General features: G+C 36.3%; 1 protein-coding gene across 2 annotated transcripts in view; it reads right to left on the bottom strand.

The window, feature by feature from the left end:
- The window catches only part of TTC27 (tetratricopeptide repeat domain 27), a 117,389-nt gene that overhangs the window by 73,771 nt on the left and 22,151 nt on the right, over positions 1–21,467 (bottom strand). For both annotated transcript variants that reach the window (XM_061989996.1, XM_061989997.1), the window contains 2 exons: positions 19,165–19,277; positions 5,544–5,610 (listed from right to left, as the gene is read on the bottom strand). In XM_061989996.1, coding sequence (XP_061845980.1) covers positions 5,544–5,610; positions 19,165–19,277 — 180 coding nt within the window. The remainder of the gene's footprint in view (positions 1–5,543; positions 5,611–19,164; positions 19,278–21,467) is intronic.

The raw sequence follows: 21,467 nt of genomic DNA, 5'->3' as shown, positions 1-21,467 counted from the left end.
ATGCCATGAAAGTTACAGCAGTAGAGACACTCTTAATGAGCTTTGCAATTCTCTTGCTGGTTATAAATAAAAAGAAAACTGCATAAAGAAAACTGCAGCAATTTTCTCAGCAGACAAAAATGCATTGCTTTTTATTTAAACTCTATAAACAAACTTCTCTTTAGAAACCAAATTGGCATGTTAGCTATATAGAGATTTTGATAGGAAGGCTTAATGTTAAAAATATAATATGCTGTGATTTTATTGCTCCCTAAGTTCCACATTAATATCACAAATGCCATACAAAAGATGATAAAAACAAAGTATTCCCATTGTCACCTTCCACTCTCTCCTCCCAAAACCCCCTTCCTACACTGAAAAGGAGAAAAAGTATTCATATATGCATATACACACACTCAATAAAATGTGCACTAGAATTCTTTGCTGTGACTTTCAAAACTGCTGTGCAACAGTTTCTACTACAGTCAGTAAATGTCCACCTCAAAAAAAAGGTCTCTCCAACCATTCTCAAATTCCTTGGTAAAAACAACCTCTTATGGAATCAGTAGCTCACAGTGGAAAAACAAAAGACATGAAGCATTCCCATCTGGTCTATTTTTAGAATATATAGTATTCCTTGGATTTTGACAGACTCCCTCCACATTCTCCAAGTCCTTGATCAGACCTTGGTATCCTTCATGGCATTATTAGAACAATTTCAGAATGATCAGGCAGTTTTATTAGAAGACAGTGAATACAATTTTTAAGTTTGGTACTCTGAGAGAAATAAAAGCTATAAAATAAAAGCCTCTTTAAGAAAGATATCCTCACCTGTTCAAAGTGTTGATAGACAAAAGAGCTGTGCTTCCTCTTCCTAGTTTTCACCACTTAATAAAGAAACCAACTGCTCTACTCTTCATGATGAGAGTATAACAAACCAACGCAACTAAATTTCAACAGAATTTTCCACAGTCTCTTTTCTTTCCCTTCTCATCCTCTATGGATTCCAAACACTACAAGTATGGGGCTAGACGTGGGAAATGCAAAGCAAGAGGTGTCTTTCCACAGTTTCTAGTAACTTTTTCTCCTCAGTCCCCTACATGATATAACACTGCTGCTACCACTCAAAGCACCTTGATTATAATGCACACATAAGGAAAATAAATAACATTCTCCCACAGTGGGCTAACTGCTCATCACATTTACGACAAAGCCCATTTCACCTGGACAAAGTGAGGGCTGGGAGAGATGAAAGGGGCAATGTTAAGGACCAGTTGCAGCTCCTTAATCCTGGATATTCTGTTATATCTGATATATCACTATTGGTTTACATTGGTTTACTATCCCTCTTCTTTTAAAAATGGCTTTTAAATGCAATATTCAATTAGCTAAATCAGAAAGTTTGCCAGTATCATATGCATAACTGTGTCTCTGAAGCAGCTTGTGTGGTTTTATTTCTAAATAAGATCTTAGCTTTCTTAGGAGTCCAAGTGTGCACCATATTAGAATTCATTAAAAACATTATAAATCTTTTCCTAAAACATTATGCATGAGAAAAAAATATTTAATTTCCTGTAAAATCAAATGTTTAATTTTGTGGGTTTTTTCTTCAGTGCATGGGACCTACATAACCTCTCATGTAAGGATGTCAAGTCAACTATTTAAGCAGAAAAAAAAGAATCAAAATTATCTAATTTCAGGTATAGATTAGCAGCTTAAGAGTTGAAATGTTGTGCTATTAATATTTGAACAGACTTGACTAGAACACCTCAAACACTGAAGTCCAAATTACTGTACCAAGAGGAGTTCTCAGGCACTAAGACTACTTATACAAGCACACTGTATCAAATTGATATACCCTCACACCTTGCTTCCAAAATGAGCAATGCCAAAAGTAATTCTTAGTTACAAAGGTTAGCACCTTTAAGGACAATGCCAACTACTCTCAAGGAATTTCAGCAAATGAAAAGCAGCAATCTGTTCATAATTGACTGCAGTCACTAAGCAGTGACTAGTAGTGGCTTAAATAACACTATTTTTAAGACTATAAGCTGCGTTTAAAAATATAGATATATCTCTTCAGACTCTAGTAATGTACAACTTCTACACATATAAAAGAGAGTTTAGAATGCTCGTTTGTCAAACTACATCTAGTATGAAGCAGGATCACAGCATCTACTTGAGTTTACTTTGATCATCCTTTTCCTCTCATGCTACCTGGACCTTAATTCTCTCTGCTTAGGAGAAACTGCAGGTCACATGCATTTGTTTCACAGTATCCAAAGCAATAAGATGATCCACCAATCTATTAAAAGTGCCTTACAATTTCTCAAGTTTCCCCAAGATATCTTGAAATGCCCTCCTTTCTTCAGGGAACAAATTTCAGCAGATATCAGATGAATGCATGACAACCATCTAACCAGCCTGCAGATTTAGGAATCCACATGTAGGCTGAAAAGATGCCTGCTCACACACACACACACACACATAGCAGTTTAAATGATGCTAAAGAAGTTACTAGAGCAGCACTGCCATAGTGCTCATTTACCTGTTTCACTAGGTAGTACCAAAGCTTGGCAAATACCTTAAGCACAAATGATAACATCTGCAGTGCCACTTATTTACTCAGCTAGCAGAGATACAATAAGAACAAAGGCTGTGTTAGCATTCCCACAGAACACTCCTGTCAGGGAGCACAGCGATGGATTTGCTTGCCTTAGTGACTCAGAAATAAGATGCCAAAGAGCTCAGAGATTCATCAAAAAATTCTGCAGTGTCTATCCACAGTTTTAGTCTCAGATGCAAACTCCACAAAAGATGCCTTTATTAGGAAGAACTTATATAAGCTAATATCTGATACCTGTTTTCAGCTTCCAGGGAAGATTAGGGATGGTAGTGCTAGAATTCATACTTGTTCTTGTTTGTGGCTTGGGAGCATAGGTCAAGATCAAAAGAGAAAACAATGAATTTGAATTGTGTCCCTACATCCATTTAACTTGGAAACACTAAACAAAAGTTTAAAAGAACATTATTCTGATAGCAAAATTAATTATTTCCCCTAATTTTTAGGCTACCAGGTACTTAAGTCACTGTTGTCCACTGAATTCTGCACTACTTGTGAGATCTACATTCCTGTTTGTTTATTGCTATAGACCCTTACTGTTTGCTACCCAGGGCACAAACTGAGAGAAATCTACATGTCTTACAGCTGTTTCTCTAAAGACCTATCCTGATAGTGCCTGCAGATCTTACAAACGTGAAGCAAGCTGTAGCTGACTTTAAAGCTCTATAAAAATATAAAGAAATAAATAAATAGAAACATAAGCTCCTCATATAGTTACTTCAATAAATATTGAAAGAGCATCAACTGTCCTATTATTTCTGAGGAAATAGCCACTAGATGGCAGAAAAATGCAGTATGATTTTCTCATCATTAGGACGAATTCATCCAACAGATCTCTTACATCTCAGGTAACAAGTAACATGACCTGTCAAGCAACATCAGCTAAAAGATGACAGTAAAGCCGATTTTCTTTCTTGCCTATTGTACATTTGCTACTTCAACTTTTTTCTCCTCTGCTCTAATACCTTAAGAGTGTTCATGTGTTTGAAAAATCCAGAGTTAAAACAGTTAAACTCCATTCCTAGTTTCATTATTCTGAAAAGTACACTATTACAGGAGTAGGGTCAATCTTGTTAAAGATGTTCTGTTATCACAGTATCATTCTATTTAATATTAAGAGAATACATGGAGAAGTTATTTCAAGACTCAGACACAAAATGGTTGCTTTTCCACTTAAGAATAATGCAAACAATAGAGGGTAGTGAGAAGACTGAAGCAGGGAGTATATAAAAAAGTGCTTTCTGGAGTTTGAAAGGAAAGAAAACATGAGATCAAAATTCTGAGCTTTCACAGAAAACCCTTAAACGTATTTAAAATACGTTATTTTCTCAAAATTATATGTACGTTTTGGAATGTCATACATTTGCTTAACATTATTTGTTAAGAAGAAGTTATACTGTAATATGCTGTTATACCTTTTTTTAAGAAAGTTTGTAAGAAAAGCAGAAAAGGTCAAGGAAGGAAACAGTGTTTTCTCCTGAGTAAAAAAAAAAAAACATTGAAAAATACTAAGAATTTTCAAGACTTCGTTGGAAGTTAGAGAATTTGGTTCAGTGGTGTTTTTTTATCCCTGTGGTCATTTGTATTTGTGCATTTACCTAATTTGAGCATATGTCTTCTTTCTATAAGTTTTTTTTTCTCCTCCTTCAATGGTTATCACTCTTTAATATCCTTATTGGATACTTAAATTACTACAGTATGAAGTGAGAGTGGACAGTTTGATTTTTTTCTACATTACAATTTTTTCCTGCTCTCTGTTCACATCTTTAAAAAAAAATAAATAGACTGAAATTGTAGTTTCAAAACAAAACCCTTCAGAAAATCAATCATGAGAAAGCACTATGATCACTGTACCAATAAAGAAAAAAATCAACATAAACTGAACTCCTCCAATGATTCACTTGGCTTCCTTGTTTATCTTACATGTACTCTATTAGCACAGAGACCTAAACCAACATTACTTTAAAATCAACCTTTTTTACATTTATTTAAATAAAATTCTATGATTTACTTCTTTTACAGACTGAATGTCCTTTTACCACCAAAAAAATTCCAATCAAACATTACTATAGCTAACCTTAGATTATTGTCCATAGTCTACAGAATTATGAATGTCAGTGATAAAATTCTAGCTCAACCGAAATCAAAGGGACTTTTGCAGAGATCCTATCTGCAAGCTCTTAAGAATTTACTTTTTCAGATGGCACTACTATAGCAAAAAGGACTCAGACTACAAAGCTTGAGCAAGTCCTCTTTATTGCACCAAAGCTGAAATCTAACATTGCAGAAAGTAAGCAAAAATCGTAGTATAATCTCTGGTCTTCTCTCCTCCACACCTCCATATAAACTACTGTTGAAAAACATAGAAAAGCAGAAAAAGATCAAGGAAGGGAACAAACTGTGTTTCCTCTGGATTTTGAAAAAAAGAACCAAAAACCACACATTGAAAAAATACTAAGAATTTTCAAGACTTCTTTGGAAGCAGCAAATCACACGTGTAAATGAGAAGAAACATGTCTGAGCACATCATCTGATACACTGATTGAATAAATCTGACCAGAATAAAGCTGAAATTCCTTTTAAACTCCACTTAAACACTGTTCAAAAAAGAACTTTCAAAACTAGTGCCATAGGAAGAGTTTGCTGTAAAAATGCACGGTTTAGTATTACACTGTAATTTGTATAGTTAATAAAAACTAAACACATTAAAAAAATGTTTTGTAGGCGGTTTTGGGTGAAATTAAATTTTGAAAAGACAAGCTTATCCTGCATGATGATGGCTAAAAACTGGGTTGAACTTTGACACCACTTCAATTTCTTAAAATAAATATGTTAATGAAACTACTGAGTTTCATGATTTATATGACTGACATGTTACTGCCTGGTACTTAAATATTTAAGTGAAACCTGTTTACTGAGAAGCCCAGATAAAGTTACTTACTGAAGTAAAAGCCAGAAGTTCCTCTTCAGTTAATTTGTGTATTGGATTGTTCTTTTGGAAGTCTATACTGTGAAGAAAAAAAACAAAACAAAACAATGCTGATTTGACCTTTAGAATCTCACTATGCAGAACACAGTTTTCAAACTTGCAGAAATCTAAAGGACATTCTGGAAAACTGATATAAATGGGGGCATGATATGCGCAGAAGGTGGCATAGGCCTAGGAACATTCACAGTAAAAAAGAACCATTTGGGATACAGTAAAATTTTTTAGTAATACCTTTCCCATACCATTCTAAATTGAAATGTCTTAATCAGTTTAAGCCTATGGAAATAACAACTATACAACTCCTAAATAGTTTTAAATCTGTTCTTTGTTTTTACAGAGGTCTGTTTTCAGTGACATCTACCTGACTAATTGGACACAGATTTTGCAAAGCAAAAAGTTAACATTCAAGAGTGCTCAGGTGAAATCTCAAACACATGGCCTCCTTCTACTCACTCAAGGAACATGACCACAGGGGTCCACCTCTCACTAACCAGCATTACCACTGGCTTGAGGTACACAAAGAATGAAAACCAGAATATATAGAGAAGTAATTTTTTTTTCCTAATTGGATACATTTATAGAGACGATAAAAAATTTGACTTACAACTCTACATGAGTGGATGTTCTTAGACAATAGTCCATCAACATTTACTAATAGCAACATTTACCACAAGTACACTATAAGTGATATGTTCAAAGAACAACAAGGCTACACTTCAAGCTCTCTGTGAAAACAAAACAAAAAGTGAAAATATGTTCTAAGTCATACTACAGAGTGGTTGGGGATAATTGCCAAACCTATATAATGGTTATATATATAAACTGAAATTCATCATACTGTTCTTGAAACTTTGCAGCAGGCTTCATATTATAAGTTAACATTGCACAGGTAGTATATTGTGATGATAGGTCACTGATATTATGTTCCCTACGTTACATACTTTAGAGACAAGACTTTACCCCATTACTTGCCATTTTGTTAATTCTTCTTTGAAATATAATAGACTTACCATTGCAGAAATAACAGTCAATACTTTAATTAAAACCTTGTTACTAGCATAGAATAAAGGCTGACTGTTGAATACTCAATTATCTTTGAAAGGTTATGATGACCAAGAGAGGTTCCCGAGGACTGATAGAACGCAAACATCACTCCTATCTTCAGTAACAACAAGAAGGAGGATCCAGGTTAGCCTCACCTCATTCCTTCAAAACAATATGAAATAAATCCTTCTTGAAGCCATTTCCTAACACATAGAGGGAGCAGTCAGTACAGATTCACCAAGAAGTCACCCTCTGTTTTGAAACAACTGTCTCGGTAGATTTGGGAGAGGAATGCACACTGTTTCCCCGGACTTCAGTAATGACTTCAGCACTGCCTCCCACAAAATCCTCATAAAGAATGTTATAAGCAGACAGCAAGGTAGACTGAAAATTAGTTTAACAGGTAGGCCCAGAGAGTTGTGATCAAAGTCTAGTTTGAAGCCAATAAATAGTAGTGTATCCTAAGGGTCAATACAGAGTCCAACACTGTTGAACATCTATACTAAGAACCTGGGTGATGAGGCGAAGTGTATACTCAACAAGTTTGCTGATAGCACAAAATTGAGAGGAGCAGCTGGAATACCAGCAGGTTGTGCAGCCATTTAAAGAGATCTCAACAAACTGGAGAAACAGGCTGATAGGAATCTCACACAGTTCTGCAAAGGGAAAAGACAAGTCCTGACTTTCTTTGTGCATGAGTTTAGACAAAATGATGTCCAGCAGTTTCCTCCAACCTCAATCAATCTGTGATACAGAGGACATGAAAGTGACAAAGTAGTCTGCATTCATTTAGGTAGAAATCATGCCTGATTAAACAAATAACTTTCCATGATGAGATAACTAGATTGGTGGACTTTATCTTGACTTTGGAAAGGAACTTGACACTGTCTTCCATAACATCACTATAGACAAACTATAAAATGTCAACTAGGACAATGGGATATGATGCAAAGTCCTGCACTTGGGGTGGAATAGTCCCATGGAGCAGTACAGACGGGGGCAGACCATCTGGCAAGGAGCTTGGCACAAAAGGACCTGGGGTCCTGGTGAAAACCAAGCTGAACATAAGCCAGTAATATGTCTTTACAGCAAGTTCATCCAAAACGCCCTGGGCTGCATTAGGAAGTGTGCTGCCAGCAGGTCAAGGGAGGTGATCCTTCCTCTCTACTCAGCACCAGCGAGACCACATCTGGAATGCTGTCACCAGCTCTAAGCTCCTTAGTTCAAGACAGATGTGAAAAAAAAAAATTACCTCATCTTCTCAATAGCCACATTTTAGGTAGTCTTCTCCAGGATAAACAGCCCCAGGTCTCTCAGCTTTTCCTCATAATAGAGATGCTCCAGTCCCTTGATCATCTTGGTGGCCCTGCACTAGACTCTATCCAGAAGTTCCCTGGGCACAGGACTCCAGATGAGGGCAGAGTGAAATAAAATTCTCAGGAGAGCATTGTTTCAGCAATTCTAAATTGGCCATTCTATAGGAATCAATAGTATTCATCAAACTAGAGTAATCTAGGAATGAGCATAGATGAAACATTTGGGAAATGAAAGGATGAGTTTCAAACAAATTCAACCTTGCCACTGCAAATGGCATTTCTTCTGAGAACTGCAGTCAAACACAAGTGTGCTGGGAAACAGAGCAAAAGCATAATAATCTCTCCCCTTCTGAGATTCAATTTCCTACTTCTATTAGGAAATACAACCTCTCTGCCCTCTTCTTTTGTAACTTAGGAGTTCTACTCTTTAATAGTGTTTTTCTTGATGATTTCTTATCAAGCTTTCCCCAAAACTTATGAGGGGTGGGGCTGATGATGATGACACATGACTACAAACCCCCACCAATGTAAACAAAATTGTCAACTTCCCAAATTTTTTTTAGAAGAGCTATCACAGAAAGTGGCATATGAGGCTACTCCCTCTCAATTTATTAAAATGGCTAAAAGCATACCAGCTTGAGAGCTGATGAGTATTCACAGCAATATAACCCAAAAGAGTAACATGTAGATGTTTATTAAACCTACTGACACTTACACGAGACACTTACAAGCAAGTGCAAAACATCTGTGTTAATTAACATAAGCACAAGTAGGTTGTTTGAATCTGAACTGAAATTATAAAACTGCAGTTCAAGGTTTCAGGAAAAGGGTTTATTTCACCTCTTTGATTAATCAATCAAGTAGATTTATCCTGTAACAACAAAGGCACTTCATAAAGCAAATTGGGTGAGTGGGTAGGGAAGGGCACTCCTGATCAGAACTTTAAAAGATACTTGCTCATTATTGTAGGGAAGAAGATGACCAGAGTAGCTGAAAGACAATTTTCTACAGTGGAAGAAAGCTTGCGATATCTTCCAACATTTCTTCCTTCATTACAAAACTTCAGACAATTGTTTATCCAGTCTATTCCTAAAAATCTTCCATGATGGAAGTTCCACTTCTCCTTCATACCATTTATGCTTACGTTTCATAGCACCTGGCAGCTTGAGCAAGCCTTACAAGCACAGCCACAAGGAAACACACACTATGTTTTTGGTTGAGTACTAATGTAAAAGGGCTTCTCAAAGCAGGAGAAAGCCTTGGCATTGCCTTTCTTTCTTGCTATATTTAGTAAAATTGGATTGTGTTGATCAGGAAAGTTATTATTCCTCTTTCCTAATTTAATTAGTGTGGTTCTGAATTTTGGGGAAAAGATCAGTTGAAACAAAATATGTAACTGTTGCAGTAATGCATTTCCACCCTGTCTTACTACAGAAAAGGCCCAATGTTATTGATGGCCTTTAAAAAAAGTTTTAGACACCACAGCCAAGAAACAATTTGGTCATTGTCAAGGTTTAACCACAACCAGCAACTAAAGCACCATGCAGCTGCTCGCTCACTTCTCTATCCCACTTTAGGGTGGAATAAGAGAATAAGGAAAAGAATAAAACTTGTGAGTTAATAAATATTTAACTAGAAGTGAATTAAATATAAACAACAATAAAGATTAAATTAATAATGAAAGTTATAATAATAATAGTAATGAAAAGGAAAAAAAAACAGAAAAGAGATAAATTAAAAAGAAAAAAAACAAGTGAGGCCCAGTGTGATTGCTCACCCATCGCTGACTGATGCCCTAGCAGCGATTTGTCCCTCCCTGTCAACTCCCTCCAGTTTCTACCCTGGGCACAATGTCCTATAGAATGGATTGGTTAGTTCAGGTCAGCTGTCCCCTTCCCAGCTACTTATATCCCCTCTGCCCACTGGCTGGCAGGGAAGGGTGAAAATAGGAAAGGCTTTGACACAGCTGCAAAAGCACTGTTCAGCAATAACTAAAACATTCCCGTTAGCAAAGGTATTTTTCAGCACAAAACCAAAATACATCCCTGTATTTGCTACTAGGAAGAAAATTCTCAGCCAAAACCAAGACACACATTTATTCTTCCTTGAGAATCTTTTTCATGAAAACAGGAAAGTAATAAAGAACTCTGCTTCATAATTTTTTATCTTGCCCAATGTCAGTTGCTAGCAGAAATACTTGTAGTCAGCTTGGGATAGTCAACAAAAGTCACTAAACAATTGTCAGTAATATAACTGTGACTTCAGGTGAAAAATGACAATTCTCTCCATGTTAAAAACAAAGAAAATAAAAAGGCAGCAAGAAAATTCTAAATCTAATAAGAAATAAACTAGCCAACCAGAATGTTAAGTGACATGACCCATGCTTTTGAAAAGCACGGGTAAACCAAGGGACAGTTAAATTGTTACAAAATTGGAACTTTCAGCATCCTTAAGATGTACTAACTCAAGCAGAGAGAATTAATCCTCTCCTTATTTGACACAGATTAGTCAAAGCTTTTTAAAGCATATAGATGCAGTTCTTCCAGATCAAAGAAATGCTAAAATAGGTCTCTTCCATTTCTGCCACATACACATATAGTGCTTTATGCCACTGTCATGGTTTAGCAAGGAGTTGGTTTTGCTTGGTAACAGGGGGAGTGGGATGCAGTGAAGACCCGGTAAAGAGTTTTTGGACTCTCCCCCGGCTCCTGGGTTCACATCTACCTCCAGCCTGGCTGGGCCAATCTGGCCCTTCTGCCATCACTATTTGGGGACGGGAATTTGAAGTGCTTGCAGGAGGTGTAAGAGTGATACAAGATGGAGGCGACCACATGGACCCCACAGTCAGAGAAGGAAGGAAGGAAGGAGGAGCACCAGAGCAGAGATCCCTCTGCAAACCATGGTGAGAATGCAGGCTGTACCCCTGCAACCCATGCAGGGTCATGGCAGGACTGAGAGCTACCAGCAGCTCCCTGTGAGTGCATCCAGACGGGTGAGAGACTGTGTGAGGAGGCAGCCATGGCACAGGCCATGCTGGAGAGCCTGTGCACAAGAGAGGCAGAAAGGAGCTGCAGCTTTTGGGATAAATGCACGTCGGAGCAGCCTGTGCAGGGCTGCCGTGTGTGTGTGAGGTACCTCACGGACTTGTGCGGAGCCCACTTGCCCTGAGGAGAGACAAAATGGCAGAAACTATCAGGAACAGACTGACTGAAACCCCCACTCCCTGCCCCCCCTGGGCCATTCAAGGGAGGAGGAGGTAAAAACACCGGGACCAGGACTCTGAGCCCGGGAAGAGGGGAGGAGTGGGGCAAAGGTGGTCTTAATGGGCTGGTCGGACTCTTCATCGTTGCACCACTCTGTGTTAGAATCACAGAATGTTTGTTATGTTTCGGAGTTTTATGGTTATGCTTTAGTTGGTGTTGCATTAAATTATTTTCTGTTTTCCTCCCCAAGCCAAGTAGCCTGGTCTGTTTTGTCCTGGACCTTAAGCAGCAATTAAGCTCTCCCTGCCCTTTGGCAATCCTCAGGTCTTTGGTACTTGAGGCTAATCATTGTCTTTTGTTTCCTGATGGGCCTAAACCAGGACAGTCACACAAGAATAGTAATGCATAATGAAAAATAAAAGAAAAAGTGAATTTTTGATGATTTTTTCATTAAAAATCAATTAGAATTTCAAGTTATATTTTAAATCTGAAGAAGAATCTAGAGTACATCTGTAGTTTGGTTTTAAGTCATTTTAAAGACTGCAACAGCTCTTATCAGAGTACTTCACGAATATTTCACTTCTATGTCCATTTTTGTTCTGATTTTAAAGACAGGTTAAGCAGTCCATACCCACAACGTGCAGAAGCTGAAATCAAAGTAGAATTTAGGATTTATGACTAAATATCTTTTCATCATATGAAGTCACTAATCACTGCATCACTTGCTTTGCAAGGTATTTTTATTTCTTTGGTCCTGTCTTAGGGGGCTGAATGAAATAGAAGAGCAAAAGAAAACAAATAGAAATAGACATTCCTTGAACAGATAAAGCAGACTCTTACAGTAAGGCCTACTCTGCAGCAGATAAAAGAAATTATCTTCCAGCAAATCAGCAAAAGCTAATTGTCAAGAGTTTACAACTTACAATCAATTATTTAACCCAATTAATCAGATCTACATTGGCAGTCTAACAGCTAAGGTGTTCAGTTTAACTAGTTATATAGTTTGGGACTTAATGGAGTTAATAGCAATCACTCCAATGTATCCCTTTTTGAATTATGACTAAACATCTCTGTTTCTAGAACTGATTTACAAAGTTAACAAATACTGAAGGACATTGTTAAAAGCCATTAAAAATAAGTGTTCTTAATAGCTGAAGTTGTATTAAAATTCAGAATACAGAAAGGATCAAAACTTCTGAGATGTTAAATTATATCTCTAAAAATATAAATAAGCAATAAAAAAACGTTTAAGGATCAACTAACCGAAAAAGGCAAAACCAGTACTAAATTCTTCCTTCAGTACAGCAGGAATAAAAAATTGTGCAAGTCCACAGGACTCTAATGAGAGCCCTGGTATAAAAGCCATTGCAGAGAAGCTGTACTAATTAATTGGATTAGCATTTACTGTAGAAGAACACAGTAAAACTCCACAGGAGAACCTTTTTGGTAACAGTTACAAGAGAGAGGAACGTGAAATTAAAACAACGCTAAGCAGGTTACACACTAAGAGGCTGGATACTAAGAAGTTACCAGGACCAAACAGTATTTAGGAAAAAAAAGTTTCAAGTGAGTTTTGAGATTAAATAGTCGAGCTGTTAAAAGCAGTGTATATAAATCTTCCTCAGCTCCTGACGACAAGAAAGTAGCAAAAATTGATGGCAGTCTTTAAAAATGGTGTTGGGGAATCAGTGTAACTTGCAAGCATAGGACTAGAGATACCTGGACAAATATAATGTGTACAGGGAATGTCAGCCAGGCTACCAGAAAAAAATAAACCAAAATGTAGCATTACCAACCTGTTGAGGGTTTTACCAGTATGAAGACATATATAAGATGGCTGATGAAATCAACTTAGATCTAAGACTTTTTGAGACGTTCCTCATCAAGAAGGGCTTTCAAAGAAACTGCACATTCATGAGTTAAGAGGGAATGTATTGATGAAGGTCAGTTACTGCTTAAAAGACTAGAAATGTTATGAGACAAATAGTCAGCCACCTCAGTGGAGAAAGCCATTATAATCCCACACAGGTTTTGTGCTGTGATCCATGTGCTATAATATTAATAAACTGGAAAAGGAGAATGTATAGCAAGGTGAGAAAACTTGCAAATTATATGACATTCTTTGAAGTAAGAATGTGAAGGATGTGAACAGACAATAAGAACCTTACACGACAGAGTCAAAAGTAATAAAAATGCCAAGCAACACACAATAGGAAACAGTCCTAGCTTCACAAAATATGATTTGATCATTTATATTTAGTAGCATCTCCTTAGCAGTACTAGGCAGCTGTTAAAGCCAAAATCAAAATGCAAGTTACTAACTAGGAAAACAATAGAGAACAACACACTAGGGCATACTACATGAAGTATACAAGTATACAAAGGCTATATAAAATGAGACAAAGTCTTTGTTTGGCCACCCATTAATAGCATGTTCTGTTCTGGATCTTTCATTTCAAAAGCAGTAAGTCAGTAGGGAAAAAACTTCAGAAACACACAGTTAGAATGATTCTTGTTTTGTGATGATGTTTTATGCCTTGTAAACATGTAACAACTTCTACAAAAGGAATGTCTCAATTAGGTTAGCACTAACTGAAGAAGGACATTGCAGAGACTTTAAAAATTGTTACAACATAAGAGTTAAGTCAATAAATGAATATACTGGCAACTAAAATTACCTGGAAGAGGTTTTTTGAACAGCATACAAAATATGTAGACAGAAACCTTTGCCAAATGACATTACTGATGCAAGAAATTTACACAGGTTCGATGGAAGATGACAAATATTTGAGAGATCCATTGAGGGCTGCTATGCAAACAAGCCTAATTGGGCTCAGGAAATCACTATTTAGAGGCTAGGGAACTATTGGGGAGAAGGGATACATACTTGCCCTGCTATTATTCACCCTTGGTTATCCTCTTCACAGCCACTCTCAATGAGAAAGTATAAAGTTAGATGGATGAAGAGACTACTACCGAGTCTTTGTTTGCTTATGTTTCCTGGCACATTACTTCCCTGAAATGCAAATTCAAGGTCCCTGGGTAGCTGCATAATGAGACGGACGATGAAGGATAGGCTGGACTTTCCAAATACGTATTTTAATGAGTATTTGCTGTATTTCTACGCAATCTTCCATCTGTGTTAATTTTGTGAATGAAAAACAGTCAAACCCAACAAACTGACCACTTTACAAATATTTTCAGAGTTTCACCAAGGTATTTTAAGTCTAATTTTTCATGTGAGCATTCTGAATAGCAAGACAGGAAGTTCATTTCCCCACTAGAATCTCTTCACACAGCTGTATGTACTGGTACTCAGCAATATATATTGTAGCAATGACTTTTAACAGCCATAAATCTGACCAGAGTGAGATCACGATACTGTCTGGCACTTGCAATTGGTTTGTTTTGAAAAAGAAAAAAAAAAAAAGCTAACAATTTATACTTCCATTATATGTTTGTAAAGATGTGCCAGAGTGCCAAAAAGTATTTAACAGAAAAACCTTCATCACATTGTCCAAGATTTTATTTCTTGGCTTTTACTTTCATAGGACAACATGTGTAAGCTCTGGCCTTCCACAGTCAGTTTAACATAACCTTTTCCATCTTAGTGGCTTAGAAGACAGACTGCTCTCTCGTACAAAAAGAGATGAAACAGTTGTTTACCTGCTGTTGTCTTCTACTTGTGATACAAGCTATAAAGCATGACCTTGCTACAAAGCACAAAGAAGGCTGCAGTCGTGTGTGTGTGTATATATATATATCTATATATATATATATATATATATATAAAAAAAATCTTAATAAGCACATGATACATTTTATCTAACCATGTAAAATCTAGATGTAGAGAGATGTAGAGAGATGTAGAGAGATGTAGAGAGATGTAGAGAGATGTAGAGAGTAAATCAATTCATTTTAAATAAGTGCCTGAAGTGAAATGAATTGCACTCTGTAGGTGCCAATTCCTCCACTGACTAGAGAGAACAGACTGACAACTAAGACTAGTTTCTCAAATTTCAAGTAGCTAAATGTTTTCCTGTTTCATCTAAGTTTCCCATGAAGTTTCCATTGTCAACATTGTATTGGTATCGTTTTTTTTCTAATTACTCAATTGGTTCAAAAGCTCATATCTGGTAATTCTGTTAAAAATCCATTAATCCATATGCTGTTTATTGCTTATGCAGCTGTTTCAAGTATGCTTCTACAGTTGTATAACACATTATTGATGGTATTCCTGTAGAATAAAAGTTAAGCTTCCTGATGCTTTCTTTACCCTCTGAAGACTGGGTGTATAGTCTCTGGCTGAGCTGAGGTACCTCCAGTATAACAATTTGTGCTTGATTTGATCCTTTAGACACAGTAAAATTAAGAAGCCACCAATCACTACACATTTCTTTGCTTTCTTAGTATTTTCTAAAGCTATATCTAATTTCTAAAAGCTTTCACCAATTTTGAACTTCGGAATCAAGCAATCAGAAGGGATTTCCTTCTCAAGCTGCTGACACACAGCTGTTGTTTTCTACTCTACAGTGATTTAGTTTGGGCTATTTTCAAGTGACAAGGGAAACATACTCCTCTCACTTTCTCAACATTTTGGCATCTATACTGTATTAACGCATTATTTAAATCGTATATTGGACCATTTGGAGGGGTTATATTTCTATTTTCTCTTTCAGTTGGAACTTCAATATCTTTTCCATCAGCCTCTGACAGTTTGGTTAAAGGCTCTATACAATGTTTTGGTCACAGTCTTAAGACTTGACTATAAAATAAATCTTATACCACTATGGTTAGTTATTTTCATATCAAATATAAAAAAATCCTAGACAAGTAATGCTTTTACACTCTTAGGAGTTTCTTTTAATATTTCCCTTAGGTTGAATTACTCCTGCAGTGAGATGACCTGAAGACATCTCTATATACTTTAGTCCCATATAGACAGCAGAAAATCTGGATACAACGGAACATAGGACTAACCTCTGTGTGAGGTAGATTGGAGTGGTTTTTCCCACCCTCTACACTTAGTTTTCGCTACAGCTTCACTATTGAAAGTGTCAAACATTTTCTGTCAGATTTAGTTCTACAGACTGTTCAGTACTTGGAAGAAATGTAATTTGTAGAGAAATAATAAAATAGCCAAGCACTTTAAAGGAAACTGCCTCAAACTACACATGCCACAAACTTGCTTTGTACAGTTTATATGGCCATTTTTTTATATAAATATATTAGTAATAACTTTATATTGCCATTTTTTTAAATAAATATACTAGTAATAAGTTGTTCTTTCCTTACACCAGTGTAACATAGGTTTAAAAAAAAATCTAATTGATTCAGACTCCTGCATGTTATTTACAAGCTGGCTTAGGCATACTACATGAGATATTGCTTGCACTTTTGTAAAGACAGACTGTATGAGAGATTTCCACACTACAAAAAATATTGTTTATCCTCTTTAAAATGTTATTGGGAAGAAGATGAAAATGTTTGTATCAATACTGTAACAGTACATCATCAAATAGTCATTTTATTATTACTTAAAATGAAGCTAACTTTACAGTAGGAAACATTATGAGTATTTAGGTACATAGGATCCTATGTACCTAAATCATCATTCTGTATTTTCTGAAAGTTGTAACAATTTTCAGTTCATTCTGCTGTCCACAAGCATTTCTGCATGCCACTGATTTTGAGTTTTTTGCCACAAATCTCGGTTGAATTAAAAGGGCATTTCTGTGATGCTGTTAAACACGTTTTACCGTGCTTGCTGGTATTTGTAAGAAAATATCTGCTCGCATTCACTTTTTTTGACCCACAGGCTGCCTTCCTTTAAAAAAAACCAGGTCAGTCTCTAAGAAGTTATTTGCATTAAAAAAACATCCTCTGATGACAATGGCAGTCAACAACTGGTACCATTTAGGTGGTGCTAGACCTAAACGAAAGTCTAGTTAGAATTACTTTGAAAACTTAAAGGAATTTTACAGCCAACTTTTAATTATGAAATGAGTTATTTACAGAATTAAGTCCTCAAGCATGAAAGAAAACCAAGGAACGTGAGCTAAAGTCTGAGAAGTATGTTTTGCTTAAAAGCCAGTTCTAAATACTGCAACATGTACCTGCTTTGTTGCAAACTGAAACGCTAATAGCTGGTATAGACATCAAGGGTATACCCCGCAATCCAAGCCTAAACTCCACTCAGTCTTAAGAGTTGTATCCTAAATCTCATCAAGACAGTTTTCAAAGCTGGCATTTTACTAACTTTTCTGCACTTGTCTCCACCTATGACTGAAAAAGTTTCAGTTGTTTAACTGTTATCCCACTCACCAAATGGTTTGCCATTCCTGTGGAGAAGCAACACTGAATTTTATTGGCTGTTTTTACTTTCTCAAAAGAGTTTCTTGCCCTCAGTCCTGCCAAACTCACCTACCACTTATAATGTAAACTCACAGGCTACAGTCAGCATAGTTTCTAGTCACTATTCAGATTATGACATTGGTGCTTTCAAGGTGCCATACTGTTGTCAAGAAACCTACTGTACAGACAGTTAATGTAAAAGTCAAATGCAAGACACAGACACAGCCAGAGAGGGGCAATGGGTGGGCAGAGAGATCCCAAGACAAAGACACCAATATGCAAACTAAAATTTTTGAATATAAGGCAATATTGTGATAAATAGTGAAGTGTGCATCAAAATTCTTCTCAGGAAGGGGAGGGACTTGCCTTGGGTCAGTGTGAAAGACTAAGGCACTGCACCAAGAATGTATGTCCAGCAACTATTCACTTTTCTGTCCTTAAACTGGATCTAAATATAGCCTTCACAAGAGAACAACCTTAAGACTTAGGGAATAAAGAAGATATGAAGTCACAGTAACATATTCCACTTACAAATTCCTGATCCCAGCGGATGGGCTAAACAGTCAAAGGGCACTGATGAAATCACAGACATGTAACTTGAAAGTTTACTTCAACTCTGTAGCCAAGCACCTCGCCCCTCAAAAAGCTGTAGTCTGACAAACAGGCAATAACTTCAACTGCACTTTAAGGTACAAGAAGGGGGTAAAAAAAACCCTGAAAATTTTAGTGAGAGACGAATATTATAACATGTGCCATAAAACAAGTGAAAAGTCCCACACTACAAAGGAACTAATGCCAAAGGCTGGACTGTTAGCTTATGCCATTGAATTGTCTCGCTAGTGTTTCACTGGTCTGTTATTGCTGTCATCCTGTTACAGGGATCTTGTAACATCCACGGGTCCCTGTAGAGGAAACACCTGCCTAAGATTTGGGAATATCAAAGTCACCGTTTTTACTTCAACATACTAATACTTTAAAAAAAAAACACAAAACCCACACAAACAAATGATAACTGCTACCAGCAAAATGACACTAGGTCTATAAAAAGTATTTTGATTAGAAAAAGGAGAATATTCATCAGCAGACAGCTTATGACCTCAAATCTCAAGTTGGATTCTGTGCCATTTCCACAATCCATGTAGCATATAATTTCTGAAAGCCAGGAGAAGAAAACAGTGCAAAGTCACAAGGACTTTGTATTATAGCCTGTAACTAGTAATGGATGCTCAGAATTTATGGAAGTATTCCCGTTGCACTGAACAACAGGGCAACATATTGCCTGAAAGACTGGGTTGATCCTCATACAGAAGCTGACCATTGCAGACTCTGAAGTGTTTTCAAAATTTAGCAGAGTTTCGTTACCATATGCCACTTGACATTTGAAACATGACTAATTTGAGGGACAAAGAAGCTTTTCCAGGATAAAAGAAAGATGTAGCAATTAATGAAACATTAATGTCCAGTTCTGAATTTCTGCGATGTTCACTCCATGATAACTGAAAACGCTATGCACATGCAGCACATGCAGCACTTTTAGCATTTTAGCCAGAGTACATGATAAGGAAGGAAAAAAGTCCCATCAACTTACCACATCATTATTACATTATTGTAATGACTCATGCAGTATTTTTTTAAAGTAACTATGAACTGACTTACCATATTCCAAGGATTACAGCAAGCTCTTCTGCACACAAGTCAGGTACCTGGTACTGATCAGCATCAGCTAATTTTATCTCATTAAGCAATGTATCATCATTTAAATCATAATTCTGTTGGAGGAGCAAAAATATTTTTAGATGGAAAGAAACAGTTGCAGAGAAATTTATGCCTTCAAAAAAAAGAAAACTATAGACTGTTTTGAAAAAGGATAATACATCAGAAAACAACAATTACTTAAAAAAACTTCAGCTTCTGTTTTACATAATCTTTACAACCTAGCCTGTGTATAAACAGTATTGTTTTAGCTTCACTATAAATATTGATCTGCACTGCAACTGTATGTTACAGTTTTAAAGTGTGACCCTCCATTCTCAGACGTAAAAAGAAATTCATCATTCTCCCAAAACATAAAAACAGCTCTGAATTTTTTGAAGCTAAACTACTTCAATGTATCACTTCATAACAAATGTCCTTATAGATCACCTCAAGACTGAGACTCTCCTTTCACAGAAACTGACCTATGAGCAAAGCTTTGAATTTGGAATCTAAAATAGATATTTCGAAATGCAAATAGTTTTCCTTCTAGTACAATCTCACATAGCATAATTGCTCATCCCTAGAGGGAAGCAGGAAGTGTTTGATCAGAAATCAGGACAGCTGCTAGTCCAGTAATTGGATACATTGTTATAGTAGTTGTATGTTTTAATGGAGTTAAATAACTGACCACTTAACTACAAAATTACTTGTTCTGACATCTTACTGAACAATAATAGAAGGGAGATCTTTTAAGTACATAGAAGTAAGCACTCCAAAACCAGACATGAAAATTAAGTGTGACCAACTTGGCCTTCACATATACTGGCAGAGTTTATAGTTCTCTGAGGTAATTTTCTACTCATCTAGGACAATTCCCATCTTGGACAAATAGAGTTATTTTCCTTTATCTGCAAACATCAGATTTTAAAGAAGACATTGGAGAGAAGAAGAACATTTCCCTACAATAACTTTTGCAGCATGTTCACAGACCTTTTAGCTGTCCATATGCATATGTTACTTCTGTGGAAATTCTCAGCACCTCTCAAGACTTAACTTCTATGCATTTGCCAAGAATAATCTTTTTGGAAGTATACCAGATGCATCAAACATCTGCCCTAAACTTAGAGATTGAATGATGCGCTCAGTTGTTTTTTGGCAGGTGGATGATAGCATTAACTCCAATTTTAACTAAATAACTTCAAGATGGACTCAAGGCTGACAAATTTGAGACCAGACTTGGCAAAAGAAAGACTAGGAGATACTGTTAACACTGATAAATTACGTAAGTTGTATTTTGATATCACAATATCAATAATGTTAGAATATGGAGAAAAACCCAAAAACTTTAGTTGATAATTCAACATACACATGATTTGGAAAGTCTTAGTCAAACCTGGTCTAAAACTTGTAGCGCAACATTCACATACTACATTAATAAAATATCCAAACTTGAAATACTTCAAATTTTCATCAAAGCGGCACATCATTCAGCTAATATTATTTTCTGAAACTTTGGACACATAGAAAACGCAGAAATAAAAGTTCTGATTTCTTTTTTCCATAAGTAGACTGTGGGAACAGGAAGTCTAACTCTCCCTAACAGGGAGTCTGAATAACTTATGATAGAATTATGACAGTTGCTCATACTTACACAAAATTCAACTCCCTCCCTGTAGCCAAAACCTTTCATGTCACTTCTAGCATCACATTTTACTTTTCAGAAAGAGTAGATATGATTGTTTTCCCTAGCATTATTTTCAAGATACATTCCTACTAAAATTTTACTGAAAGTTTGGATAACAAACGTCACTAATTTTTAAAGGTTCGAAATACCTCAATTTTCTCTCTCAAACCGAAGTCACTAAACTGACTTCAGCAGTTTTGGGTCTGTTCACTAAAAGGACATATGGATATAGAATTTTGTTAGTAAAGCTAATATACTAATTACAGCCTAAATCAGTGTTGCCATTTTAATTGTTTTTTATTTTATTCCAAACTCAAGTCCTTATCATATACAGACTACAAAGGCAAAATCTTCAGAAAGTTGTGGAAAACTAGAAAAATAGTCATACAATATAGCAGTTAGGGACCCTGAGAATAATGCATCTTACATTTAGTTTCAGGTAATTTGAACTTCAAGTCTGCCACTCACCAAGTGGCCTTCCCCAAGCTCTCACTATGAGAGTTGCTAGACATAGCTCCATTGTAAGCACAAGTTGTGACATATATGCAATCAATCTCTTTTCATCAAATCAAATACAAAA

The sequence above is a fragment of the Colius striatus genome, chromosome 2 (assembly GCF_028858725.1).
Source record: "Colius striatus isolate bColStr4 chromosome 2, bColStr4.1.hap1, whole genome shotgun sequence".
NCBI lineage: Eukaryota > Metazoa > Chordata > Aves > Coliiformes > Coliidae > Colius > Colius striatus.
Note: the sequence above shows the minus strand (reverse complement) of the source record. Positions and strands in the feature narration are given on the sequence as shown.